The sequence below is a fragment of the Limanda limanda genome, chromosome 2 (assembly GCF_963576545.1).
Source record: "Limanda limanda chromosome 2, fLimLim1.1, whole genome shotgun sequence".
Classification (NCBI taxonomy): Eukaryota; Metazoa; Chordata; class Actinopteri; order Pleuronectiformes; family Pleuronectidae; genus Limanda; species Limanda limanda.
This window is the reverse complement of record NC_083637.1, coordinates 310,711-338,409: the sequence shown is the minus strand read 5'-3', so window position 1 is coordinate 338,409 and position 27,699 is coordinate 310,711. Positions and strand designations below refer to the sequence as shown.

General features: G+C 47.9%; 2 protein-coding genes across 2 annotated transcripts; one reads left to right on the top strand and one right to left on the bottom strand.

Annotated features, from left to right (window-relative positions):
* Nucleotides 1–1,775: 1,775 nt before the first annotated feature.
* Nucleotides 1,776–5,323, bottom strand: snrpb2 (small nuclear ribonucleoprotein polypeptide B2). The gene is made up of 7 exons (XM_061089404.1): nt 5,253–5,323; nt 4,175–4,246; nt 3,777–3,949; nt 3,490–3,624; nt 3,200–3,235; nt 2,598–2,686; nt 1,776–2,111 (listed from the first exon to the last, which is right to left on the bottom strand). Exons 2-7 carry the CDS (start codon nt 4,236–4,238, stop codon nt 1,952–1,954), a joined length of 657 nt encoding a protein of 218 aa, XP_060945387.1. The 5' UTR covers nt 4,239–4,246; nt 5,253–5,323; the 3' UTR covers nt 1,776–1,951.
* A 359-nt stretch (nt 5,324–5,682) lies between these two features.
* Nucleotides 5,683–26,928, top strand: kif16ba (kinesin family member 16Ba). Its single transcript, XM_061089300.1, has 27 exons — nt 5,683–6,016; nt 8,490–8,559; nt 8,651–8,764; nt 8,910–9,026; nt 10,453–10,550; nt 11,742–11,851; nt 12,253–12,395; nt 12,489–12,657; nt 12,735–12,866; nt 12,949–13,124; nt 13,220–13,285; nt 13,598–13,657; nt 14,049–14,168; nt 14,289–14,340; nt 16,237–16,374; nt 16,493–16,575; nt 17,027–17,115; nt 17,979–18,032; nt 18,292–19,626; nt 20,088–20,240; nt 20,360–20,465; nt 20,967–21,014; nt 21,209–21,256; nt 24,348–24,470; nt 25,101–25,190; nt 25,358–25,441; nt 25,847–26,928. Exons 1-27 carry the CDS (start codon nt 5,970–5,972, stop codon nt 26,000–26,002), a joined length of 3,981 nt encoding a protein of 1,326 aa, XP_060945283.1. The 5' UTR covers nt 5,683–5,969; the 3' UTR covers nt 26,003–26,928.
* The last annotated feature ends 771 nt before the right edge of the window (nt 26,929–27,699 follow it).

Below are 27,699 nucleotides of genomic sequence, written 5' to 3'. Positions count from 1 at the left end.
CACAGTACTAGGATACAGTACTATGATATACTGCTATATCACAGAACTATGATACACTACTATGATATACTGCTATATCACAGTAATATGATACAGTACTGATATACTGCTATATCACAGTACTATGATACAGTACTGATATACTGCTATATCACAGAACTATGATACACTACTATGATATACTGCTATATCACAGTAATATGATACAGAACTGATATACTGCTATATCACAGTACTATGATACAGTACTGATATACTGCTATATCACAGTAATATGATACACTACTATGATATACTGCTATATCACAGTACTATGATACACTACTATGATATACTGCTATATCACAGTACTATGATACACTACTATGATATACTGCTATATCACAGTAATATGATACAGTACTGATATACTGCTATATCACAGTACTATGATACAGTACTGATATACTGCTATATCACAGTAATATGATACACTACTATGATATACTGCTATATCACAGTACTATGATACACTACTATGATATACTGCTATATCACAGTAATATGATACAGTACTGATATACTGCTATATCACAGTACTATGATACACTACTATGATATACTGCTATATCACAGTACTAGGATACAGTACTATGATATACTGCTATATCACAGTACTATGATACAGTACTGATATACTGCTATATCACAGTACTATGATACACTACTATGATATACTGCTATATCACAGTACTATGATACACTACTATGATATACTGCTATATCACAGTACTAGGATACAGTACTATGATATACTGCTATATCACAGTACTATGATACAGTACTGATTTACTGCTATATCACAGTACTATGATACACTACTATGATATACTGCTATATCACAGTACTAGGATACAGTACTATGATATACTGCTATATCACAGTACTATGATACAGTACTATGATATACTGCTATATCACAGTACTATGATACACTGCTATATCACAGTACTATGATACAGTACTATGATATACTGCTATATCACAGTAATATGATACACTATGATATACTGCTATATCACAGTAATATGATACAGTACTATGATAGTGTATCATAGTACAACCCCATGGTTCAATATTACAGTACAATATTGTTAGTCATAAAAATGTATTATGAGACAAGACAATAAAGTGTTATAGTAAATATATGAATCTGAATCATATGAATGTAAGACAAATGTAAATGAAGACAGTTAAAAGATGAGTAATAAATCTAATATTAATTAGAGATGTTGAATTAAAGTCAGACAGACCTGAAGCTGCTGCTGCTGCCGACTGAGACCATGAGGTACGTTCACAACACACACACTCACACACACTCACACTCACGGTGTGGGCAGGTCAAGGCTATTGGATAACTCATCACTGTTGCTATGGTTACACAGGGAGTTTTCCAGTGTTTGGTCTTAGGTTGAAAACTTCAGGCTTGTGTTTGACGTCCTGTACATCGGACCTGAGCTCGAACACACACACACACACACACACACACACACACACACACACACACACACACACACACACACACACACACACACACACACACACACACACACACACACACACACACACACACACACACACACACACACACACACACACACACACACACACACACACACACACACACACACACACACACACACACACACACACACACACACACACACACACACACACACTACAGTAAAATCTTAATTTCACGTTTGTCCCTATGAAAAATTAATCTGAGGCCAAACTTATGAAAAAGTCTTTTATTCTTTATTTTACAGAGGAAGATGAAAAGATTTCTCTCAAACCAAAGAATAAAAACAAAACAATTTATCCAATAAAAAAAAAAGATTTACAAAAATCTGAACACAATGGAAATCCAGTGGCCACGCCCCCTCCACCGAACAGTCTGTCGCCATGGGAACTACTTCTTGGCGTAGGTGATCTTCATGGCGCACGTGGCCGTGATCCTGAAGCCCTGCAGCGCGTCTTTGGCCACGCCCGCCTGGGTGTCGCTCTCGAACTCCACGAAGGAGATGTCGTGTTGGCCCGGGACGAGACGCACCTCTTTGAAACCAGGAAACCTGGAGACACACACACACACACACACACTCCAGTTACACTTCCTGTCAAACATCAAGACATTTCATTTATTCACACGTCTCCGGCTCATTAGCATCAACACTGAAGAGGTCATGGGACCATATAGAAGTTTCTACCTGTTTAATAAAGTTACAAAAATAAAATGAACCCCCGAAGCTTCTATTTTGAAGCATCCGGCAGGAAGTGACGTTGCTGTGAATTTGAAGCAAACTACCGCGCCACAGGAGCTAGCTGTGGTCGTTAGCAGTTAGCATAAAATGAATCTGTCGCTGTTGAATGTGAGGATTTATTCACAGGGACAGATGCATTTTGTTTGAACAAGCTAACCGTGGTTCACTCACTGATGCTAACAGGCTGAGCCGCTAGCAGCTCGTTAGCCTATTCACCACCTCAGCCCAAACAGGAAACAACGATTCAGCATCGCCAAACTAAAACGTGTGTTCCTCTGACAGCGACGCGACACTCACTGGTTGAACAGCATCGATAGCATCATCTCGTTGGTCTCCTCCGGCAGGTTGCTAAGGAACAGGATGTAGTTGGGGGGGTTGTCTGGAACCTGGGAAACAGGAAACAGATCCTTTCAAAGCAAAATCAACTCCCAACAACGTGAAGTCGCTTCACCATCTTAACGATGGAGAACATTCAACACCAGATTAGCTACTCGTGCTAAATGCTAACTAGCTCTTCCAGCGACATTTGAGCGACTGGAATGAATCCTTGTTCGTTCTCCTCCATCTCCGGAGGTCGGTGTTGAAATTAAAAATACAATTAAAATCAGATATGTATGTATATAAAGAGCATAAATAAAGATGTTTCCTCCAGAAACTAAGCCAAAAATATCTATCTTGTGGTGATGACGTTGTTTGCAGTCAGAGACACTTTGGCTTCTCTCCTGGGAGCCGTCATTTCACCCGTCTCTATTTAGAGTGTGGTTTAAGAACGCGGGACAGAGGACGCTGAACATCGTCCACCTCGAGAACTCTGGTGGTTCCTCATGTTCTCAATTTTACTGTTTCGATGAAACGTAGAAAAGTGATAGTTTGACGACGATGTTAAACTTGTGTCTCACCTGGACGTCAGCCGAGTGCACAGGAGCTGCTGATCCCTGAAAAGACCAAACACAGTGAAGAGCAACGTGAGAAGGTTTACACAGGATCTCCTCAGTGTGCTGATCCATGGTGTCACACACACACACACACACATCTAAAAATGATTCCTTGTTTGTCACAGTTAAATGTGACTCAGCAGAAACAGATTCTGTGAATAAACATCATCAGGAGCGAGAGAACATGGAGGCTGGTGATGTGAGAATTAGGAACAGACACAAAGTCGTGATGCCTCAGTAAAGTCATCGCTCACCAGCGCCGGTTTCTTGATGAGGTTCGTCCCCGCCTCCAGAGCTTTCTTCTTCTTCTCCTTCTTCTTCTCCTTGTCACCGTACGTGCCCTTCACCTTGGCGATGACCTCCGAGTCGGTCTTTGCGTACTGTATCCTCTGAAATCAACAGGAAGGACACGGCTCAGGCGCTCTGCAGGGTTAGAATCTACAACGCACTGGAAGCTGCGTGATGTTTCACCAGGAGAATCGGTGGAAATGGGAACATGACTAAACACAACTCAAAGTGATGTCATCACTGCGGGTCCTACCATGGGCTTGTTGTAGAAGGGGAAACCTTGCAGCTGCCTTAACGCATTGGTGGCGCCGGCGAGCTCTTTGAAGACGACGAAGGCCTGCCCCCTCATGTTCATCGTCTTCAAGGCCACGATTTCGATGATCTGTCCAAACTGAGAGAAGAGTGCGTAGAGCGAGCGCTTCAGCTCTGCAGGAGGAAGAGAAACAGAATAAATACATGTAGGAATATACAAGAAGCCTTTTAGAAAACCAGAGTGTATTTGATTTTTCCATAAATTGAGTTGTATATTATTAAGTTGTTAATTCATTCATCTTGGCAGAGTTTCCGTCCCGTGGCTCCAGTCCTCGGCCCCTCCTCTCTGTGAACTCTCTTCAGGCTCCTCCTCTCTGTGACCTCTCTGTGAACTCTCACCTTCCTTCTTGACCTTGTCATTGATGTTGTTGATGTAGATGGTGTGGTTGGGTCGGATGTCCATGCTGACGTCTGAGGAAACAGCATCAGATCATCCTCATCACTCACATCTACTCACAGAAGAAACTAAGCAGGAAAGGGTTTTTATGTTTAGATTTCATGTAAATGTATATTTCATTTATCATTATTATATTATACTGTATTACATTGCATATTGCAATTTGACACTGTTCACTGTTTTGCATTTCACTTTTTATATCTTTTGTCTTTTATATATTTTTATATAGATATGTTTATGTCTAATAAATGCTACCTTGAATAAATATTAGAAAAAGTGAGTAAATAAGAAGTAAATAGTGAGTAAATATATATGTTTTTTTATAATTATTATTGTTTTTCTTATGTGTGGTGTATTTATTGTGTTTTTATGTTTCTATGTTCATTGTATGCACCAATAACCAGAGCAAATTGCAGGTAGGTGTAAACCTACTTGGCAATAAATACTTTCTGATTCTGATTTGAGTCAGTTTATGGTTAAACTGTAAAACATCTCAACTCAATTGTTCCTCATGTGTTTGTCATAAGGTTTTCAGATGAAATCTTAGGATTCGTAAATAGACATTTGTCTTTAGTGTTGTAGGATGTTAGGAACTGCACATGGGTCAGTTAGTGTCGGAGCTGGATCAGAGGACTCTTGTGTTCGAGTCCAGCAGCGGATCCTGGATCTGTCTCTGATCAAAGGAGCGAAGTGATATGAATATGAATCCTGAGAATCCAGCTCTTTCCGACCGCTGTGTTTTAGTATCTGATTCAATTCAAATACATGTAAACACTTAATTTAACACCTTCATTGAAGAATGAGCTGAAGCTAACGTTAGCATGTGTTAGCTTCCTCTGCATCAGATTCATTCATAACGTTAGCTTAGCGCAGCTAGCTTTGGAGAACCAGCGGCCGCTGCTCCTCAGGCCAGCGGGCTCCGGACGAGCACAGGCCGGGTCCAGGTGCGAGTGGAGCCGCGGATCAGAACCAGAAGAACCAGAAGAAACTAGGAACTAGGAACTGGAAACATGGACTCACCTGCTCTGCGACTCTGCGCTCAACTTGAAAATACGTCACCCGGATGCTGCTGCTTTAAGGCTCCTTCATCCGGTCAGAGCGTCAGCGCCCCCTGCAGGTCAGGAGGACAGCTGCAGGTCCGGGGGACAGCTGATGAGGAGGACAGCTGATGACGATGACGACAAAAACAACAACAACAACAATAATAATACCTTCCATCAGTGTTCTGTTGTTTATCTATTAAAATAAATAATACATATAATATATTGTGTCTTTAACTCTCCGGACGGTTTAATGTTTACATCAGCTGACGCTTCTCTGCGTCACGTGAGCGTCAGCTGACAGCTGTAGCTCAGGTGCTAACAGAAGCTAACAGAAGCTAACAGAAGCTAACAGATGCTAACAGATGCTAACAGATGCTGTGGCACTGACCAATGGGGAGAGTCAGTTGTCCCCGGGACAGTGACGTAGTGTCTCCGGGACAGTGACGTGGTGTCTCCGGTCCAAGTCCACCACCGTCAGCACCGGCCCCCGTCAGTCCGTCCGCCCGGCTCCGGGTGCAGTTGCTCGGGTTCATCTCCGGGACTTTTGCCCTTTCTTCTTATCACGCTAGCATGTTATCCGGTTAGCATATGAGCTGTGTAGCTATCCCATTGGAAGCCACTGAGGCTAACCTGCTAACAGGCTAACCGGCTAACCGAGTCTCCACCCGGCTGCTCCGGGCGGACCCCAGCAGCGATGGCCTCGGTCCGGGTGTCGGTCCGGGTCCGGCCCATGAACCGGCGGTGAGTAGAAGACATGGATCTACAGAGACATGAAGCTAACGGATGTAGCATCTGTGCTAGTGCTGCTCAGATCTCACACTTTTATCACCAGGTCACAGTTTCATGATTTAACGATCTCCCCCTGCTCCTCTCCTCTGAGCTCCTCTGGACAGATGTGTCCTCCTGAAGCTCCAGATGTTGCTATGTCCTCCTGAAGCTCCAGATGTTGTTATGTCCTCTGAGCTCCTCTGGACAGCTGTGTCCTCCTGAAGCTTCAGATGTTGCTGTGTCCTCCTGATGCTCCAGATGTTGCTATGTCCTCTGAGCTCCTCTGGACAGCTTTGTCCTCCTGAAGCTCCAGATGTTGCTGTGTCCTCCTGATGCTCCAGATGTTGCTATGTCCTCTGAGCTCCTCTGGACAGCTTTGTCCTCCTGAAGCTCCAGATGTTGCTATGTCCTCTGAGCTCCTCTGGACAGCTGTGTCCTCCTGAAGCTCCAGGTGTTGCTATGTCCTCCTGAAGCTCCAGATGTTGCTATGTCCTCTGAGCTCCTCTGGAGAGCTGTGTCCTCCTGAAGCTTCAGATGTTGCTGTGTCCTCTGAGCTCCTCTGGACAGCTGTGTCCTCCTGAAGCTTCAGATGTTGCTGTGTCCTCCTGAAGCTCCAGATGTTGCTATGTCCTCTGAGCTCCTCTGGACAGCTGTGTCCTCCTGAAGCTTCAGATGTTGCTGTGTCCTCTGAGCTCCTCTGGACAGCTGTGTCCTCCTGAAGCTTCAGATGTTGCTGTGTCCTCTGAGCTCCTCTGGACAGCTATGTCCTCCTGAAGCTCCAGATGTTGCTATGTCCTCTGAGCTCCTCTAGACAGCTGTGTCCTCCTGAAGCTCCAGATGTTGCTATGTCCTCTGAGCTCCTCTGGACAGCTGTGTCCTCCTGAAGCTCCAGGTGTTGCTATGTCCTCCTGAAGCTTCAGATGTTGCTATGTCCTCCTGAAGCTCCAGGTGTTGCTATGTCCTCCTGAAGCTTCAGATGTTGCTATGTCCTCCTGAAGCTCCAGATGTTGCTATGTCCTCCTGAAGCTCCATGTGTTGCTATGTCCTCCTGAAGCTCCAGATGTTGCTGTGTCCTCCTGAAGCTCCAGGTGTTGCTATGTCCTCTGAGCTCCTCTGGACAGCTGTGTCCTCCTGAAGCTCCAGATGTTGCTGTGTCCTCCTGAAGCTCCAGATGTTGCTATGTCCTCTGAGCTCCTCTGGACAGCTTTGTCCTCCTGAAGATCCAGATGTTGTTCTGTCCTCTGAGCTCCTCTGGACAGATATGTCCTCCTGAAGCTCCAGGTTTTGCTATGTCCTCCTGAAGCTCCAGATGTTATGTCCTCCTGAAGCTCCAGATGTTGTTATGTCCTCCTGAAGCTCCAGATGTTGCTATATCCTCTGAGATCCTCTGGACAGCTTTGTCCTCCTGAAGCTCCAGATGTTGTTATGTCCTCTGAGCTCCTCTGGACAGATATGTCCTCTTGAAGCTCCAGATGTTGCTATGTCCTCTGAGCTCCTCTGGACAGCTATGTCCTCCTGAAGCTCCAGATGTTGCTATGTCCTCCTGAAGCTCCACATGTTGCTATGTCCTCTGAGGTCCTCTGGACAGATATGTCCTCCTGAAGCTCCAGGTGTTGCTATGTCCTCCTGAAGCTCCAGGTGTTGCTATGTCCTCCTGAAGCTCCAGATGTTGCTATGTCCTCCTGAAGCTCCAGATGTTGTTATGTCCTCCTGAAGCTCCAGGTGTTGTTATGTCCTCCTGAAGCTCCAGATGTTGCTATGTCTTCCTGAAGCTCCACATGTTGCTATGTCTTCCTGAAGCTCCACATGTTGCTATGTCTTCCTGAAGCTCCAGATGTTGCTATGTCCTCTGGACAGATATGTCCTCCTGAAGCTCCAGGTGTTGCTATGTCCTCCTGAAGCTCCAGGTGTTGCTATGTCCTCCTGAAGCTTCAGATGTTGCTATGTCCTCCTGAAGCTCCAGATGTTGCTATGTCCTCCTGAAGCTCCAGGTGTTGCTATGTCCTCCTGAAGCTCCAGATGTTGCTATGTCCTCCTGAAGCTCCAGATGTTGTTATGTCCTCCTGAAGCTCCAGGTGTTGCTATGTCCTCCTTAAGCTCCAGGTGTTGCTATGTCCTCCTGAAGCTCCAGATGTTGTTATGTCCTCCTGAAGCTCCAGGTGTTGCTATGTCCTCCTGAAGCTCCAGATGTTGCTATGTCCTCCTGAAGCTCCAGGTGTTGCTATGTCCTCCTGAAGCTCCAGATGTTGCTATGTCCTCCTGAAGCTCCAGATGTTGCTATGTCCTCCTGAAGCGCTGATGTTCAGGGTTCAGTATCTTATCTGTTTCTAGGATGGAGCTCTTCTGGACAGAGGCTCCAGATGTTGTTCCTGGTCTGCTGGAGCTTCTCCATCAGTTCTGTTCTGTAGAACATCACAGACGTAATATCCTCTTCTGTCTCTTTCAGGGAGAAAGACTTGTCTTCTAAATGCATCATCAAGATGGAAGGAACCAAAACCTCCATCACCAACCTGAAGGTTTGTATCTGCTGTTAAAACTCCTCTTGTTCACGTGAGCTGTGAAATCCATGATCTGAGCTGGAGATGTTTTGCTCTCCGTCTCCTGAAGATTCCTGACGGTGTCACTGGAGATCCCATGAGGGACCGGACCAAGACCTTCACGTACGACTTCTCCTACGACTCCACGGACTGTGAAAGCTCCACGTTCGTCTCTCAGGAAAAGGTCAACGTCTGTTTTCATCTCCACAGCTGAACTCTGTTCTTCAGCCCTGATGTGAACATGAGTGAGATGATCCAGAGAAGACCAGCCTCTCTTCTCCTTCATGTTCTTCAGAATCATCACACGTCTTTTGTGCGTTCCCCGGCAGGTGTTCACCGACCTGGGCTGCGACGTGCTGAAGGCTGCGTTCGAGGGCTACAACGCCTGCGTGTTCGCCTACGGCCAGACGGGCTCGGGGAAGTCCTACACCATGATGGGGAACCCGGTGAGGAACCACAGGGACAGTCCACGCTGTAGGAAGACCTCGGGCTGAAGGGACTCGATACCAAACCAGAGAAGATGAATGAGACAGACATATAAAAGAGAGAGATAGAATAAGAACAGAAACCAAGGCCAGAAACATACATGTGTAAATGTGCTGCAAAAAAAAAAAAAATACCAACAATTTTTGAAACTAACAATTTCGCAGCAGTTAAATGTGACTGATGGCATTTAGTAGTTTTGCTTTATTCTTGAAGATCTTGTACTTTCTTGATTGTTGTTGGTTTGTTCCCTCGGGGTTGATGCTCTTATTGTGAGTCAGCTAAATGAAATGTAATGTAATGCTGCGTTCAAGGACACTCTGGTGTTCACAGCTTCAGTGCTGGTGATGACTCCGAGGTGTCAGAGTTCACAGGGGGGGGGGGGGGGGTGGATTATCAGCTGGACTGACAACGAGCAGCCAGTTCATCTACGCTATTTATTATTTATTAACAAAGTGCTCCTCAGTCAGAACAGGAAGTGGTGATTCAAACATGGTCACATGACATTTCATTGAGCCGAAGCTTTTCTCCAAAGCAACTCACAATGAGTTCATCAACCAGGAGAAACAAACCAGAACAACAAGAGTCAGGAGAAGGTCAAACTACAGAGTTCACACAGATCACGTGACGTCTCCTCTGTCCTGGTGTCTGTCCTCACCGTCCTAACGTCAAACTGTCTCCTCTGTCCTGGTGTCTGTCCTCACCGTCCTAACGTCAAACTGTCTCTTCTGTCCTGGTGTCCGTCCTCACCGTCCTAACGTCAAACTGTCTCTTCTGTCCTGGTGTCCGTCCTCACCGTCCTAACGTCAAACTGTCTCCTCTGTCCTGGTGTCCGTCCTCACCGTCCTAACATCAAACTGTCTCCTCTGTCCTGGTGTCTGTCCTCACCGTCCTAACGTCAAACTGTCTCCTCTGTCCTGGTGTCCGTCCTCACCGTCCTAACGTCAAACTGTCTCCTCTGTCCTGGTGTCTGTCCTAACCGTCCTAACGTCAAACTGTCTCCTCTGTCCTGGTGTCTGTCCTAACCGTCCTAACGTCAAACTGTCTCCTCTGTCCTGGTGTCCGTCCTCACCGTCCTAACGTCAAACTGTCTCCTCTGTCCTCGTGTCTGTCCTCACCGTCCTAACGTCAAACTGTCTCCTCTGTCCTGGTGTCTGTCCTCACCGTCCTAACGTCAAACTGTCTCTTCTGTCCTGGTGTCTGTCCTCACCGTCCTAACGTCAAACTGTCTCCTCTGTCCTGGTGTCTGTCCTAACCGTCCTAACGTCAAACTGTCTCCTCTGTCCTGGTGTCTGTCCTAACCGTCCTAACGTCAAACTGTCTCCTCTGTCCTGGTGTCCGTCCTCACCGTCCTAACGTCAAACTGTCTCCTCTGTCCTCGTGTCCCAGGGCGACGCAGGTCTGATCCCCAGGATCTGTGAAGGTCTGTTCAGCCGCATCCTGGCCGCGACTCGATGGGATGTAGCGTCGTTTCGTACGGAAGTCAGGTGAGACCAGGAGGACACAGGCTCATATGATACAGTATGTACAGTAGCTGCTCACACTTCATATGATACAGTATGTACAGTAGCTGCTCACACTTCATATGATACAGTATGTACAGTAGCTGCTCACACTTCATATGATACAGTATGTACAGTAGCTGCTCACACTTCATATGATACAGTATGTACAGTAGCTGCTCACACTTCATATGATACAGTATGTACAGTAGCTGTTCACACTTCATATGATACAGTATGTACAGTAGCTGCTCACACTTCATATGATACAGTATGTACAGTAGCTGCTCACACTTCATATGATACAGTATGTACAGTAGCTGCTCACACTTCATATGATACAGTATGTACAGTAGCTGCTCACACTTCATATGATACAGTATGTACAGTAGCTGTTCACACTTCATCAGGTCACTTGGCTCCACCCTCCACCAACTCTCCTCAAGAAACCTCGGTCAAACTCACCAGATCCTGATTTTGATTTCATGAATTATTCTTCATGAATTTAGATTAAAAACGTGTGGATGTGTCTGCTGCTCCAGATGAGTTCTCTGGGTTGTGTCCCGCCCCTCATTGTCATGGAAACCAGTTTTTGTGTAATCCCACAAACAAACACACAAACACAAACAGGTGAAAACAGGTAAAGACTGTAGTGAGATTATGTCAGAACTTTCTAGACCAATCACAAGAGAGGTCAGAGGTCACGTGATTCGTCACTGATGACGTTTGCATGGACAACAATAATTTGATTATTAAAAATCTTCAGAATAATAAAATACGTTTGATTATTGTGTTTACATCAATTTTTAATATAATATTTTTCGATGCTGACGTTCTGAGGGTTTCCTGTCTAAGCTCCTCCTTTCTTTTCACCTTGTTTACACTGGACCTGGTCACGTGACGTCATACATCAGAGTCACGATGTGAAAAGTCCGACCGGACGTTCTGAGATTTAGACGTAAACATGTCGACTTCACTGAAGTCCGGATTCTCCTCTTAACATGAGAATGTATCAGATTTGAATCCGGTTCTGTAAATCATCAGGTTCACTGTCACAGTCTTATTCAGATTTTTCATATCACAGTATTGATTTGTATCAAGTTGACAGCTGCACTTTTTGATGTAAACGTTTAGAACCAGGAGACTTGTGTTGAAGGTTTGGATTTGTGTTCTCAGTTACTTGGAGATCTACAACGAGAGGGTGAGAGACCTGCTGAGGAGGAAGTCCACTGTGACCTTCAACCTGAGGGTCAGGGAGCATCCCAAGGACGGGCCCTACGTGGAAGGTGAACCCGGGACCTGGCTTTAATCCTCTTGACCAAGACAACTCAAGTCTGTCTTTAGGGAATCGCTTTGACCAGATGGGCCGATTCGATCTCAGGTCAAAGGTCACAGTGAAGAGTGTAAATGAAACTAGAAGCTGTTGAAACGACCGGAGGACGATGAGTCACTGACTCCATCACAACACTTATTTACACTGATAATCTAAACTCCAATTATAATAGTCTGAACCTGTCGGAGGTAAAAACAAGAACCTTCAGGACAAACTTTCACTTTGGTTTTATTTCCCTGCAGCAGCTGTTTCACAAGTTTTTACTCAGTGAAAGATTTTTGACTTGAAAAACAACATGAAAATAGAATAAATGTGAAGTGAAGCCCTGGTTCCTGTTTCTACGTTTCATCTCAGATCTTTCCAAACACCTGGTGCAGAACTACAGCGACGTGGAGGAGCTGATGGAGGCCGGGAACATCAACCGCACCACCGCCAGCACCGGCATGAACGACGTCAGCAGCCGCTCGCACGCCATCTTCACCATCAACTTCACGCAGGTCAGGGAAGCTCCGCGACCTCGGGCCAGGACCTGAGCGCTGGTCATGTTGAGGAAAAGTTTCCTGTGGAACGAAACGTTTGCTCTGTTTCAGGCGAAGTTTGATGCGGAGATGCCGAGTGAGACGGTCAGTAAGATCCACCTGGTCGACCTGGCCGGGAGCGAGCGAGCCGACGCCACCGGAGCCACTGGCGTCCGACTGAAGGAAGGAGGGAACATCAACAAGTCCCTGGTCTCCCTGGGCAACGTCATCTCCGCTCTGGGTCAGAATCACACACTCTTCTCTTCTTCTGCTGCACTCACACAAACTCAGCTGAGCGTGTTTCCTGTTTCTGTGCAGCCGACATGGCGCAGGATGGCGTGAACACCAACCTGAAGAAGAAGTCCGTGTTCGTCCCGTACCGCGACTCGGTGCTAACATGGCTGCTCAAAGACAGCCTGGGCGGGAACTCCAAGACCTTCATGATCGCCAGTGAGAAACCGTTTTTTAATTGATCATTTCAAGTTTTTGAAAGTGTTCGTCTGAATTCCGTGAGAATTGTTTCCTGTCGCAGCCGTTTCGCCGGCGGACGTGAACTACGGCGAGACCCTCAGCACGCTGCGCTACGCCAACAGAGCCAAGAACATCATCAACCAGCCGACCGTCAACGAGGACTGCAACGTGCGTCTGATCCGAGAGCTGCGCGCTGAGATCGCTCGCCTGAAAGCTCTGCTGGTTCAGGGCAACCAGGTGAGGAGCCGGTCATTAACTGTAGGGGGCGCTGCTGCTGCTGGTCCAGCTTGTGACCGGAGGACAGGAACCTGAGCTCCTCTTCTCTGTTTCAGATCGCTCTCCTGGACTCACCCACAGCTCTGAGCATGGAGGAGAAGCTGCTGCAGAACGAAGCCCGAGTGAGTCTGAAGGTTCAGTGTGTAGAGTGTAGTGACATCTAGTGGTGAGGTGTCGTGTTGCAGCTGCACACCCACACACCCCCTCCCTCCAAAGGTGGAGGTAGAATACTAAACTCAAAGGTTTTGTTTTATCTAGTCTGAACTACTGTAAAAACATGGCGGCCTCCAGATTTCTGTTAATAGATCCTTTCGCCTAAATCTTACAAACTGGACCTTTTCATTCTGTGGTGAATTCTCAGATAATCTGTTTATTTTTGCCTCTTTCAACATATTGATTATTCAAAGAACTACTGCGGCTCCTCTGTGTTTCAGGTTCTGGAGCTGACGAAGGAGTGGACCAACAAATGGAACGAGACCCAGAACATCCTCAAGGTTGGTTAATGTTCTGACCTCATGGTCTCCAGCAGGAGAAGCTCTCCTCAGGTCTCACTAGTCTGGAAACTTTAGAGAACAAACCTTTATCTCAACATTTCCACAAGGAATCAATATTTTATTCAGATGATTTTCCAAAGTGCAGATTTGACGGTGTTTGTCACATGACTGTTCACGTCCACTGGTCATGTGGTGTAAACAGGAAGTAGATTGTCTCTGCAGTTGGTTGCTTAGTAACAGAAACTCCTCTGAAGGAGGAGCAGTGTTAGCGATGCTTTGTGTTCGAGTCATGTGACTGATGGGAACCAATCAGGAAGGGAACGTCTCAGTGTGGACTCACTGAACTGTTTGGAATCAGATGTTGAGGAGTGCATGTGACCTGCGTCTGCAGGAGGAGACGCTGGCTCTGAGGAAGGAGGGCATCGGCGTGGTGCTGGACTCGGAGCTGCCGCACCTCATCGGCATCGACGACGACCTCCTCAGCACCGGGATCATCCTGTATCATCTGAAGGTCAGGATCACCCTGCGTCCACCTTACACCGCATGTCCCAGGCGTCACAGCACAGAGGGGAGAGTGAGTGAACCTGAGCTGAATCAAGGGTCCTGATGGATTTTCTGTCTTCGTCCTCAGGAGGGACGGACATACGTGGGCAGAGAGGACGCGTCCACCGAGCCGGACATCAGTGAGTTCAGGGATTCTCAAATAATCCTGAACATAGAATTAAAGTCATGTGGTGGTTTATTAGAGAGAAGGTGAAATCCATCCCTCATCTACACTGGTGAACCTTGAAGGGTTGAGGGGGGGGCTGAGTCCATCCCAGATGATCTGAGACGAGAGGCAGATACAAGCTGGACAGATGGTCAGGGGATCGCAGGGCTGGTGCATATCATCTGGTTCCTGACATGTTCCTCACATGTTCCTGACATGCTCCTCACATGTTCCTCACATGCTCCTCACATGTTCCTGACATGCTCCTCACATGCTCCTGACATGCTCCTCACATGCTCCTCACATGCTCCTGACATGCTCCTCACATGTTCCTCACATGCTCCTCACATGCTCCTCACATGCTCCTGACATGCTCCTCACATGTTCCCAACATGTTCCTCACATGTTCCTGACATGCTCCTCACATGTTCCTGACATGCTCCTCACATGTTCCCGACATGCTCCTCACATGTTCCTCACATGCTCCTCACATGCTCCTCACATGTTCCTGACATGCTCCTCACATGTTCCTCACATGCTCCTCACATGCTCCTCACATGCTCCTGACATGCTCCTCACATGTTCCCGACATGCTCCTCACATGTTCCTGACATGCTCCTCACATGTTCCCGACATGCTCCTCACATGTTCCTGACATGCTCCTCACATGTTCCTGACATGCTCCTCACATGTTCCTGACATGCTCCTCACATGTTCCCGACATGTTCCTCACATGTTCCCGACATGCTCCTCACATGTTCCTGACATGCTCCTCACATGCTCCTCACATGTTCCTCACATGTTCCTCACATGTTCCTCACATGTTCCTGAAATGCTCCTCACATGTTCCTGACATGCTCCTCACATGCTCCTGACATGCTCCTCACATGTTCCTCACATGCTCCTCACATGCTCCTCACATGCTCCTGACATGCTCCTCACATGTTCCCGACATGTTCCTCACATGTTCCTGACATGCTCCTCACATGTTCCTGACATGCTCCTCACATGTTCCCGACATGCTCCTCACATGTTCCTCACATGCTCCTCACATGCTCCTCACATGTTCCTGACATGCTCCTCACATGTTCCTCACATGCTCCTCACATACTCCTGACATGCTCCTCACATGTTCCCGACATGTTCCTCACATGTTCCTGACATGCTCCTCACATGTTCCCGACATGTTCCTCACATGTTCCTGACATGCTCCTCACATGTTCCTGACATGCTCCTCACATGTTCCTGACATGTTCCTGACATGTTCCTGACATGCTCCTCACATGCTCCTCACATGCTACTCACATGCTCCTCACATGTTCCTGACATGTTCCTGACATGCTCCTCACATGCTCCTCACATGCTCCTCACATGTTCCTGACATGCTCCTCACATGTTCCTCACATGTTCCTGACATGCTCCTCACATGTTCCTCACATGTTCCTCACATGTTCCTGACATGTTCCTCACATGCTCCTCACATGCTCCTCACACGTTCCCTATATGCTCCTCACATGCTCCTCACATGTTCCTCACATGATCCTGACATGTTCCTCACATGTTCCTCACATGTTCCTCACATGTTCCTCACATGTTCCTCACATGTTCCTCACATGCTCCTCACATGCTCCTCACATGCTCTTGACATGCTCCTCACATGTTCCTCACATGCTCCTCACATGCTCCTCACATGTTCCTCACATGTTCCTGTTGGTGTGAAGGTGGACCCGACAACCTGCTGCTTCACAAACACTGACTACACAACATGTGTCTCACAGCTCATGTGTGGAAACAGTTTCAGAGACAGAAATCTGTTTGTTTCAGTTTAACCTTGTAACAGTCTGATGGCGTGATGTTCTTCCTCCGTCAGTCCTTCACGGTCTGGACCTGGAGAGTGAACACTGCGTGTTTGAGAATCAGAGCGGCCTGGTGACCCTGGTGCCGCTGGGCGGAGCTCAGTGCTCAGTGAACGGGCTCCAGGTGACGGAGCCGTCGCAGCTCAACCAAGGTGAGGAGAGGAGACCTCGTCTCCTTCTTAGATCTGGAGAACACCTGAGGGAAAATCTTCAGCAGTAGTAGAAATGTTCTCTGTCCCATGACGCCGGTGTCTTCTGTCCGTCCCTCAGGCGCCGTTCTTCTGCTCGGGAGGACCAACATGTTCCGGTTCAACCACCCGAAGGAGGCGGCGAAGCTGAGGGAGAAACGGAAGGTTTGTGTTGGAGGATGAAGAACGACAGTGAGATAAGAACCTGAACTCACAGAAACCATCTCTGACTAACCTTTATTTAACCTTTGACCTTTTAAATGTGGTCCAAGTTCCCTCTGCTAACATGGAGGAGGTTTGGAATGGGCCGTTTACTTGTTGCACTTTTCCAACAACGACTCAGGTGTCACTTGTTGCGTTCCTCCTGCTACACAACCCTGGTCACCTGTGCATTCAGGGTTAATTATTATTATGAATGACCTTCACTCGACCTTCACTCGACCTTCACTCGACCTTCACAACACACTTGACCAGTGTGGTTCGATAAACATGAAGGTTTATGGCCTTTACTGCATCCGGCCACCAGGGGGCGATGATTTCACGTGTCATTTTGAAGATGTACTTACAGTCTACGACCTTCAGTCATTAATGACCTGTGACCTTTGACCTTTGCCAGAGCGGCCTGCTGTCCACCTTCAGCCTGTCCATGACGGATCTGTCCAGGTCGTGTGAGAACCTGTCGACTGTGATGCTCTACAACCCCGGGTGAGTGACCCCCCCCCCCCCATCATTCAGATGAGAGTCATCTTTATTAAACACAGATGAAGGTCATGACCCTGGTGTGGAGCCGCTGGCTGCTGTGGACCCGGCCACTAGGGGGCGCTGACACACGGAGCTCCTGTGAACCACAGCTCCTCCGTAGCTTCATGTTTTTATGACGTCTGCAATGATCAGCTGTTTATTAAATTACAGAATAAACATGAAACTGAATATTTCTAAAGATTTCCGTCGTGGGGATGAACCAATAGGATCAGAGCTGAGAGGAGGAACAAACCTTTATCTGATCTGACAGAAAAACAACATCAGACTCCTACTGAGGAGATGGTGATGTGGTCCTTCATGGAGTGACCAACAGGTGGAGCCAGACTCACACAGACCTACTTCTCTGAATGATGAACCCTGCTGGTTATCGTGTGCCCTTTGACCTTTGCCCCCGTCCGAGCTAACTGTGGCTATCTGAGGAATCCTTGTACAGGTTCCACCTCAGATGATTCTGGTTGTTTACTTTTAGATTATTATATTGGAGGATGATCCTGTGGCGGAGCAGAGGTGTTAGCGTTGACTCGTCTTCCTCAGGTAGACTCAGTCGTCCACTTCCTGTCTTCATTGTCCTGTTTTCCACAGAGACGTGTGTCCACTTGTCTTCTCTCTCAACCTGATCCTTCATCCTCTCCGTCATCCTCTGCTTCTGTCTCCGCCTGAAACTCAAACTCTCACCGTTGCTTTCCATGCAGCTTGTTCCTCATCTCATGCGTCCAGTGCTGCTCCTCCTCACTCTGCTGGTCTGTGATGTGTCCTTCTGTCTGAGGAGATCCACGTGAGCTGATGAAGCTTCTCTCTGTTCTCAGGTTGGAGTTTGAGCGGCAGCAGCGAGAGGAGCTGGAGAAACTGGAGCTCAAACGGTACGAGAGGCTGTGACTCACCAGGGACGACTTCAGTTTGCAGCCGGGACAGGATGTGGGGGGGGGTGTTGGTGTTGGTGGTGTCTTGCTTACATAGGTGTGAACTGAAACAAACCAGAGGGTGGTGCCACCACCCGACAGACAGAACTTTGGGCCAAAACACCACAAGTTCATTTGAAATCAAATTTCTTGGATAAAATCTCCACGTGAACTCGTGTCTCATGTTGTTAACCGGTCGTCTCGTGTGTTGCTGCTGCAGGAGGTTGATTAAGGAGATGGAGGCGAAGCAGCAGAGTGAGAAGGCGGAGCTTGAGCGCCTCCAGCAGGAGGTGGAGAGCCAGCGCAAAGAGTCTGAGGAGGTGCAGCAGCGAATTCTCCGTCAGGAGGAGAGCCTCCGCTGCCGCAGCCACGACATGGAGAGCCGCCTGCGTGACTTCCTGGTCCAGAAGGAGCGCTTTGAGGAGGAGAGACGCTCGGAGCTCCAGGGGGAGGAGCTCCAGTGGCAGCAGCGGTGCAACCAGCAGCTGGCGGGTGAAGCGGTGGAGGAGCGGGATGAGGAGCAGCGGATGCAGCAGGAGGCTGCAGAGCAGACAGAAATCTACCGTGAGCTGAAGAGGCTGAAGCAGGAGCGTGAGGAGCAGAAGGTTCGTCTGGAGGAGCAGGAGGAGGAGCAGCTGAGCCTGGTGGGCCGGCTGGAGGAGCAGGAGGAGGAGCAGCTGAGCCTGGTGGGCCGGCTGGAGGAGCAGGAGGAGGAGCAGCTGAGGGAGAAACACCAGGCAGCCGCCGCGGTGAAGACCCGGGAGGACGCCCACCGCGTCCAGGAGGAGCGCCGGGCACTGGCTGAGATCAGAGGAGCGCTGCTCCGGGCCAAGGAGGCTGGAGAGCAGCAGGAGGCGCAGGATGCCGGCGAGGAGGCGCGCTCTGCTCAGGGTCGATACACGGTCTTCAAGGTGGCTCAGGTGGAGGAGCTGGGCCAGCTGGAGGAGGTGCTCCGGCAGCAGAAGGAGCATCTGGAGGTGGAGGTCGCTGCCGAGAGGAGCAAAGTGCTGCTCCTCACTCACGGCCTCAAGGAAAGAAGGCAGCAGCTGAAGGAGGCGCAGGAGGAGGAGGCGCAGGACACCCCGGGCGTCTGCCAGGAGGAGCAGCTGCTCCAGCAGGCGGAACACCGTCTGCAGCTCCAGGAGCAGCAGCTGACCCGCCTGGCAGAGGACCTCCTCCCGGCGCTGGCCGAGGAGAAGCAGAGAGCCATGGAGGTGTTGGAGCTCAGCAGATCACCAGGACTGGACAACACACTGGACCAGGTGGAGAAGGAGCTGGAGGACAAGGAGGAGGAGCTGAACCTCCACTGGCACAGTGCTCAGCAGCTGCAGCAGCTCCAGGAAACCTACCAGCTCACGGCCAACGTGGCCCGGCAGGAGGAGAAGGTGAGGAGGAAGGAGAAGGAGATCCTGGAGTCCAAGGAGAAGCAGCAGAGGGAGGCCATGGAGCAGGAGGTGACCCGGCTGGAGAGGAGGCCCTCGGCCCTGAGGAGCTCCGCCTCCCCGGAGCCTGACACCGAGGAGCAGAGGAGGGGGGCGGAGCCCGACCAGCAGAGGTCAGAGCATCACATGACATGTTTCATTTCAATGTGATTACAGTGCATAATTAATGAGGTCGTTTCTTTCCTCGAGTAAAACATGTCATGTAAAAGATAAATAGACCAATCACAGCAGAGTGGACCAGCTGACCAATCACAGCAGAGTGGACCAGCTGACCAATCACAGCAGAGTGGACCAGCTGACCAATCACAGCAGAGTGGACCAGCTGACCAATCACAGCAGAGTGGACCAGCTGACCAATCACAGCAGAGCGGACCAGCTGACCAATCACAGCAGAGTGGACCAGATGACCAATCACAGCAGAGTGGATCACCTGCTTCTGCTGCATCAGATCTCTGAAGAGCAGCAGAACATGTCTCCTGTGATCTTGGAAGCTTCAGTGTTCTCTGGACCTGGAGAAGAGATCTCGTCCTTGTTCTCTTCTCGTCCCTCACACTCGTCTTCTCTTCCTTCTCAGGGTGGGGGGGGAGATCCGGGAGCTGAGGCAGGAAGTCACGGAGGGAGAGGAGAGCAGCAGGACTCCCTCCATCAGCCCGGAGGAGAAGACCAGCAGCTCTCTGCTCAGTCACGTCCAGACTCTGAACACGCTGCAGCCGCTGTCCGACGCCCGGTGAGTTTCAGAACCTTCTGTCTCAAAGAGGAACTCCAACAAGGTTCAGGAGGTCTTCTCCTCAGTCCTCTGAGCTCTCCCTCATGTTGATGCTGGTTCTTCGTGGTCCTTTGTTCCAGGATCAACAGCTACATCGAGGAGGAAGTTCAGCGGCGGTTACGTGAGATGAACCTTCTGAACGGATCTGAAGGGATGGATCTGTCCGAGTCCTGTGAGTCTCTCAGGGTGAGGAGCTCTCTCTCTTTCCTCCCGACTCCTCATTCTGTTCACTGATGAAAAGTTTCATCACTTTTCAAGATGACTTCAGCTTCTCTAATGTGAGAATGAAGTGTTTTTATGTTTTTAGTTTACTATGTTTTGAAAAGTTGCTGAAGACGTCAGAATGTTTGTTTTCTAACGTTTGACCAAATTGACGGATGATCAGATTTGATAAGTTCTAGTCATAGAGTAGAAATAGACGAGTTCAGTTTCTGCTGGAACCTTGGATCCACAGGACATTTCACTTGAGTCCTCATTTGATCTGTGACGAGTGAAGGTCACCAGGCCCAGGTTCTATGTGACTGATATCTGATATCTGATATCTGATATATGATATATGATATATGATATCTGATCTCTGATCTCTGATATCTGATATCTGATATCTGATATATGATATATGATATATGATATATGATATATGATATCTGATCTCTGATATATGATCTCTGATCTCTAACCCCTCAGGACCAGGAGGAAGCTAGCGACTGCAGCTCGGTTCCACTAACAGACGAGGTAAGACCAGGAACTTCTTCATGTCACAATCACACTTTGTGATCTGCCTGGTTTCACATCGATGCTGCTTCTGTTGAATTTCTCTCTTTTTCCTGTTATGATGTAGAATCTTTAACTTTTGTTATTTTGCAAATGAAGAATATTCTGTTTATATTCGATGATCATCAGTTGATGCAAAGTTTTATTCTCTTTAGGATGATGAAAAGCTGCAAAACATGAATCCAAGGAGGCTGAAATATGAGGTAAGACCAGAATCTTGTTGGGAATGAATTACAATCCAATAATCAACGGTTAATAATCAATGATCCGACGGGAGTTAAACATCGACACCTGGATTATCTGGAATTCCTTATTCCTTATAATTTAGAAATGAAATTTCATTGTAATGGAAACATGTGAATGAGTTTCCTGTTTTTATTGTTTTGTAATCACAGACACTGATTCTGGTAATTTGACAGCACAAGACAAATTTCCATATCGATCAATTTTGCTTACCTGACACTGCTGGTTATTCTCATTAATAACATCTATCAGGAAAGTCATTCTCTGGAAGGTAACAAACCATTGCATGGAAAATAAACTCACAGAAAATAAAACATCTTGAAATGATCAAAAATTCCATATTTCTGCTCAGAGTCCATTTTTAAAAACATTGAATCAAACTTGGGTGAATCAGTATTTGGTGTTTTCATGTTTTTCTTATGAAGTAAAGTTTCAGTCGGAATCTTAAAAATGTAGAAATCCCGTAATCATGAGAACCATTTGAAAATTCTACTTTACACACGATTGAAACATTTAAGATTCCAAAAAGGATCTGACGGTATAAATTCTTACACTCGTCCTGATTTGCATGTTAAACCTCTTCACACCTGGATCACTCAGCCTCCACCTGAGCACCTGCTGGGCAGCCTCTGTAACTCTCATTGGGTGAATTATGGATCGAATCTGAATTATGGATCGAATCTGAATTATGGATCGAATCTGAATTATGGATCGAATCTGAATTATGGATCGAATCTGAATTATGGATCGAATCTGAATTATGGATCTAATTGAAAGCGCCTCCACGTCCCTGCTGATGCTGTAGTCACCGACTCGCCCTTGTGCTCACAGAGAACCAGCGGGGGGGGGTCGAGCTTCCTGTCGGCGACCGAGCTTCAGGAGAACGTTCCTGCTCAGATCAAGCAAAACGCAGAAGAAGAACCTGAACCCGTCTGGTTAGAGCCTCAGGGAGAAGAAACAGTTCTGTGTAGTTCTTACAGAGATGGTGGTAGAACCTCGGCGTGGGAACCAGCAGTAGATACTCCCGCTGAAGTCTGCACAGCTGTTCATGAACTTGATCCTTCGCGTAATCGATTTGATGAAAGCGTGAATCGACGCCTGCGTTCAACCTCGATAGAACAAGTCAAATACCTTGGGAACGATGAGGATGCAGAACGTGATCCGAGCTCTAAGGAGAAGTGGAAGGAAAGTGACCAAATGAAACCGGAGGAGCACACGGACTCTGAGAAGGTTGAGACGAGCAGAAGCTACGATTTTGGATATTTTGTCCGAAAGCTGTCGGAGGCCTACAACGACGCTGGCAGAAGGTTGCAGGGAACTCGGGACATCATTCAAAACGTTGGAGTGGAGGACATGAAGGTTGTGCTGTCTCAGTACGTGACCATGGTCTCCAGAGAACTGCCACTGATTCATCACATGCAGCTTCGACTCCAGCCGGAATCCTCCAAGGTCGCCCGGAAGCCTCCTCAGAAACCTTCTGTGATCCTGGACGTCTCCAGGTGGCCGGAGGGATCCGTGTCTTCTTTCAGAGACAGAAGTCCCGAAGCGTTTCATCAGAGGCTGGTCCAGCTGCCTTCAGTCCTGTCCCAGCTGCAGACGTGTTCATCCCAGGAGATACGTGAAAAGTTGGAATCTCTGTCGCCTCAAATCCAAGTCGGAAAACTTCTGAGTATCTTCTGGGTTAAAACGGCCACGAGTGAAGAACCCGTCCCGAAGCCTGGCTGCTTGATTCTATCAGGAACGGACGTGAGCGTAGTGTCCGCCGGCTCAGATCCTCAGGACACTTTGGTTCTTTCTCACCATCTTCACCTCTGTGAAATCCAGAAGGTCCAGATGAGCTTGGCAGGGCAGCACGTCCGCCTCCTCGGCTGCTCTGAAGGTGAAGTCCTGGCCGTCTTCACCCACAGCAAGGAGCTCACCCAGGAGTTCTGCAAGGCTTTACTGAAGGCTGTAGCTCCTGGAAGGTTCTCTGAAGGGACTCAAGGTCACCCGCTGCTCTCTGCTGACCTCATGCTCCTCTCGCTGGACTGGACATCAACGGTTCCTGACCTCCTCCTGGACAACGGCCTTCAGGTCACCTCCAGATTCAAGCGGGTTCTCGCAGACTTACTCTACATTGTCCACGGGAATATGGACGGCCCTGGCAAACCTTCTCTGGCAGATGTTTGTCCTCTCCTCTACACCAGTGTCAAGGTCCTGAACTCCACCCGAGTCCATCAGGACACCATCTTTCAGCTCCTGTTGACCGACACCCACGTGGTTCTCCTCCAGGAGGACGGCGTCTCTCACCCGGTGCTGCGTGGCTCCAGCCGGGTTCCTCCTCAGCCTCAGTTTCAGGGACTCGAGCTCCACCAGCGCTCAGACGTCCGACGCCTGACGGTGAGTCAGCAGGACGGCTGCCTGGTGGTGGACGTGGTGTTTACAGCTGGAGACCAGCAGGTGGCGCCCCGGCTCGGCTCAGGGGAAGCGTCCTGGAACTTGTGCTTTGGTTGTAGCTCAGAAGCCCAGATCTTCATTAATCATCTTTGTTCCTGAGGCAGAAACTTCTTTCTTCTTTAAAACAAATGATCAGACGCCTCGTTTATTTTACGATGTTTAAAAAAATCTACAATCTGAAAGTGATGAAATATTTAAAACCAATAAAAACGTTTCTGTAAAGTCATTTGAGTTCAGACGTGTATTAACCTTTAATCTCTGGAGTTTACAATGAAAGAAAATACTCTTTGTCTTCATGGAAGTTAAATAATAATTTTTATTCATGATTCTTTTGAGATTTGCTGCATTTAAAACAAAAAATATTGATGATTTGAAGAAAATGTCTGGTCATGTCTGAACATGATCAGAAATAATATCTGATTATTGATGTTGAATGAATCCAGCTTGTAACTGATTCAGTGTTAGCAGGATAATAAAGATTGAACTTGAATTCTCGTTGTGTTTTATTTTGAAAATTATTCTCACTTCCTGCTAAAATCAAGTTCAGAAATGACTTCACGTCAACCCTCTGCTCTTCACCTCTTCCTTCCTGTTCTTCTTCTTCTTCCTCTGCAGCACCTGGTCTCTCGTCCTCTGGGGACGGGCGCCGGCGTCCTCCAGGAGCCGCTGAGGATTAGCATCCCGCGCTACGTGCTCCGCGGGCAGGGCGCGGACGAGCACTTCGAGTTCGAGGTGAAGGTGAGAAAACTTCCCACTGTGTTAATCGTTCACTTTCTCAAACAGCTTCAGTTACATGTTAGATTTCTGATGATAAAAATCGCCCCCTGGTGGCTGGCGGAAGTCATAGACCTCCATGTTCGTAGCAAAGGGGAAACGGACCAAACTAAAAAGTCTACGTTAAATACACGTTTGTCATTTCAGGTCGTTGTTATCTCACTGAGGTTTGTTCAAGTGTTTCTGATCAGTTTGGTTTTCATGAGTTATTTAATGATATAAAAACAGAGACCTGGATACTGGCTCCTGATTGGTTGAGTGTGTGTATGGGCGGGGCCTCGATACCACAACTCCACCCACAATCACTGCTGCAGACTCTGACTGCAGATGACGTCATCACCACCAGATGGCAGCGTTCATATCTTTATTGACCTGATTCTCCTGCACGTGGAAAGTTCACTCGGTTGTAATGTCCACCGTCACCACTAGATGTCAGTGAATCCTTCACACTGAACCTTTAAAGTTGAATCTATCTTAGGAACTTGTTCTCGAGGGAGAAACTCGCTCTGCGCCTGGATCCGTGTGAAGCGTGTGAATCTGTTGACGTGTGAATCTGTTGACGTGTGAATCTGTTGACGTGTGAACCGGTTTCAGATCAGCGTGACGGACGAGAGCTGGAGCGTGTTCCGACGCTACAGTCGCTTCAGAGAGATGCACCGCCTCCTCCGCACCAAGTATCCACAGGTCAGACGCTGATTATTACATCCGGACAAACACACGATCAAAGGCAAATAAGGAACGGAATTATAAAACAGTAACAATGAAAACATTCAATCTGGATCAATTTCACAGGCGGATCAGTTTGTTTATTTTTGATAATTGATGTGATGCGTGTCACTTCCTGTTTTCAGCTGGCGGCTCTGGAGTTCCCTCCGAAGAAGCTGTTTGGAAACCGAGACGAGCGGATGGTCGCCCAACGCAGACACCACTTGGAGGCAGGATGTCCATAAAACTTCATTTACACATTCAAGAATGAAATCTGATTCATACTCAGGGTTTCTGCAGCTTTCAACAAGTTCAATCTCAGACTTCTAAAGCTCGTAATGAATGAAATTAAAGATCAGTGACATGTGGGAATATCAAATATCATAATAATAAACCTGGAACCAGCCGGGAGTCTGTGACTGCAGAGAGGAGTCAGCTGACCTCAGCACAACAGACATTACAAACTAACTCATTTGAAAGAATTACTGTAGAAACAACGTTTTGAGGACGAAGTTCTGTTTTATTTATGAATCACGTTTCAGATTCCAGCTGCTGCTGGAACATTAAAAACACACAGACACCAAATGAGAAGAAAACCGGTTTAGATCTGAAACTGTGTGATGTGTCTGTTCCAGCGTTATCTGAGGAGCTTGTTCCGAGTGATGCTGGCGTCGGTCAGGTCTCCGCTCAGGACCGAGGGCGGCGTCCGTCTGTCCAAACACGCCGTCTGTGACTTCTCGCCGTTCTTCAAGAAGGGCGTGTTCGAGTCCAGCAGCCACGGCACCGGCTGAGTCCGAGACAAACCGCCGCCGGACTCCCAGAGCGCCGTCTCCTCCGAAGGGGACAAGACGCAGGTCCGTGTCCTCTGGTCTGTCCCGAGAGACGCTGCTGGGCTCGATGTCCTCACGGAGACGTCTAGAATCCAGATGTTGACACGCAGCTGCTGCACGTTTCCTGACCCTTGACCTGCTGCGGTTGAGGGTTCGATTCCCTTCGCTGCTGCTGCTCCCACGAACAAATGAGTTTCTTCACAATAAGTTTATGACACTAAACCCAATTTTAAATGTGAACACAATCATTTCCTGTTTTCAATCAGCTGAAGAGGGGGAGGGGCCTAAATGGATGTTTTCAGGTGATAAGCAGGAAGTGTTCGGGGTGAAGACGCCATCAGTGGAACCGTGATCATCGGCTGATTCCAAAGTTTTACATCTTGAAACTTTGACGCTCGAACGTCTTTGTCCTCAGATGTCGAGACCTGAGCGGACGTGAAAACTACAAACGTTCAGATCAGATCCGTTTGTAAAAGACTAGAAATGTCTTCTGGGCTCTGATGATCGGTGAAGACACCGGCTGAACATCACCATGAGACTGAGTGTTAGCGTCACTTCTGAAGAGAAACCGGCTGTAAATACGATGTAAATATTCATGTGCAGTTTTCTATTCGCTTGTGTACGATGTAACGTGTCGACTCTTAACGTCGCTAAAGGGAACGAAACAGGAATGAGTGTTTGTGTTCTGAACATCTGGAGCTGAGGGAGTTCAGAGACGGATTTTAAATGTTCCGAGACTCCGGGTCCAGAGAGTGAAGCTGATGAAGTGTCTGAAACCTGTCTTCTGTGTGCTGACCAGCAGGGGGCGACTCCTCTGGTGGTTTCTATAGAAAACAACTCTTATAACACTTCTCACTTTATAACTTCAATAAACATTTTCCTCAGGAGTTTCTGTCTCAGTCTCTAGTTTCAAGTCTTCTTCAAACAGCTGAATTTAATGAATTATGATCATTTAGAGTCAAACAGACCATAAAGCACCAGATGTGATGGGGGGGGTGGGGGGGGGTACCACGGAGTGATTGACAGCTAACTTCAAACAGCTGAATTTAATGAATTATGATCATTTAGAGTCAAACAGACCATAAAGCACCAGATGTGATGGGGGGGGTGGGGGGGGGGTACCACGGAGTGATTGACAGCTACCGTCAGTAAAATGTTGTTTCTTCAGTGTGATCATCTAAACTCTCAAACTACTGATTTAAAAGGTTCAAGTTTAGTTTGTGTAAACAGGAAGTAGAATGTCCCTCCAGCTGGTTGCCTAGTTACAGAGGAGTTCTGTTCCTGACAGGAAGTGGAAGCTTCAGCCTCTTGTGGCCAACATCAGTACTTCAAGAACAAACAGAAGAATCGTGGGTTTTGTAGTTTTCTCTTTCTCGAAGGAACAAGATCAACAAACAGGTTTGAACCCCGAGGGCTCCGCCTCCTCCAGGTGTTCTGGGCTCCTCCTCCTCCAGGTGTTCTGGGCTCCTCCTCCTCCAGGTGTTCTGGGCTCCTCCTCCTCCAGGTGTTCTGGGCTCCTCCTCCTCCAGGTGTTCTGGGCTCCTCCTCCTCCAGGTGTTCTGGGCTCCTCCTCCTCCAGGTGTTCTGGGCTCCTCCTCCTCCAGGTGTTCGGGGCTCCTCCTCCAGGTGTTCTGGGCTCCTCCTCCTCCAGGTGTTCG

Coding starts and splice junctions, on each gene's coding strand:
- snrpb2 (XM_061089404.1), bottom strand. CDS start 4,238: ATGGACATCCGACCCAACCACACCATCTACATCAACAACATCAATGAC. Junction 3,950..4,174: donor TGACAAGGTCAAGAAGGAAG/GTGAGAGTTCAC, acceptor TTCCTCCTGCAG/AGCTGAAGCGCTCGCTCTAC. Junction 3,625..3,776: donor CCTTCTACAACAAGCCCATG/GTAGGACCCGCA, acceptor TGTTGATTTCAG/AGGATACAGTACGCAAAGAC.
- kif16ba (XM_061089300.1), top strand. CDS start 5,970: ATGGCCTCGGTCCGGGTGTCGGTCCGGGTCCGGCCCATGAACCGGCG. Junction 13,125..13,219: donor TGCTGGTTCAGGGCAACCAG/GTGAGGAGCCGG, acceptor TCTCTGTTTCAG/ATCGCTCTCCTGGACTCACC. Junction 18,033..18,291: donor GAGAAACTGGAGCTCAAACG/GTACGAGAGGCT, acceptor TTGCTGCTGCAG/GAGGTTGATTAAGGAGATGG.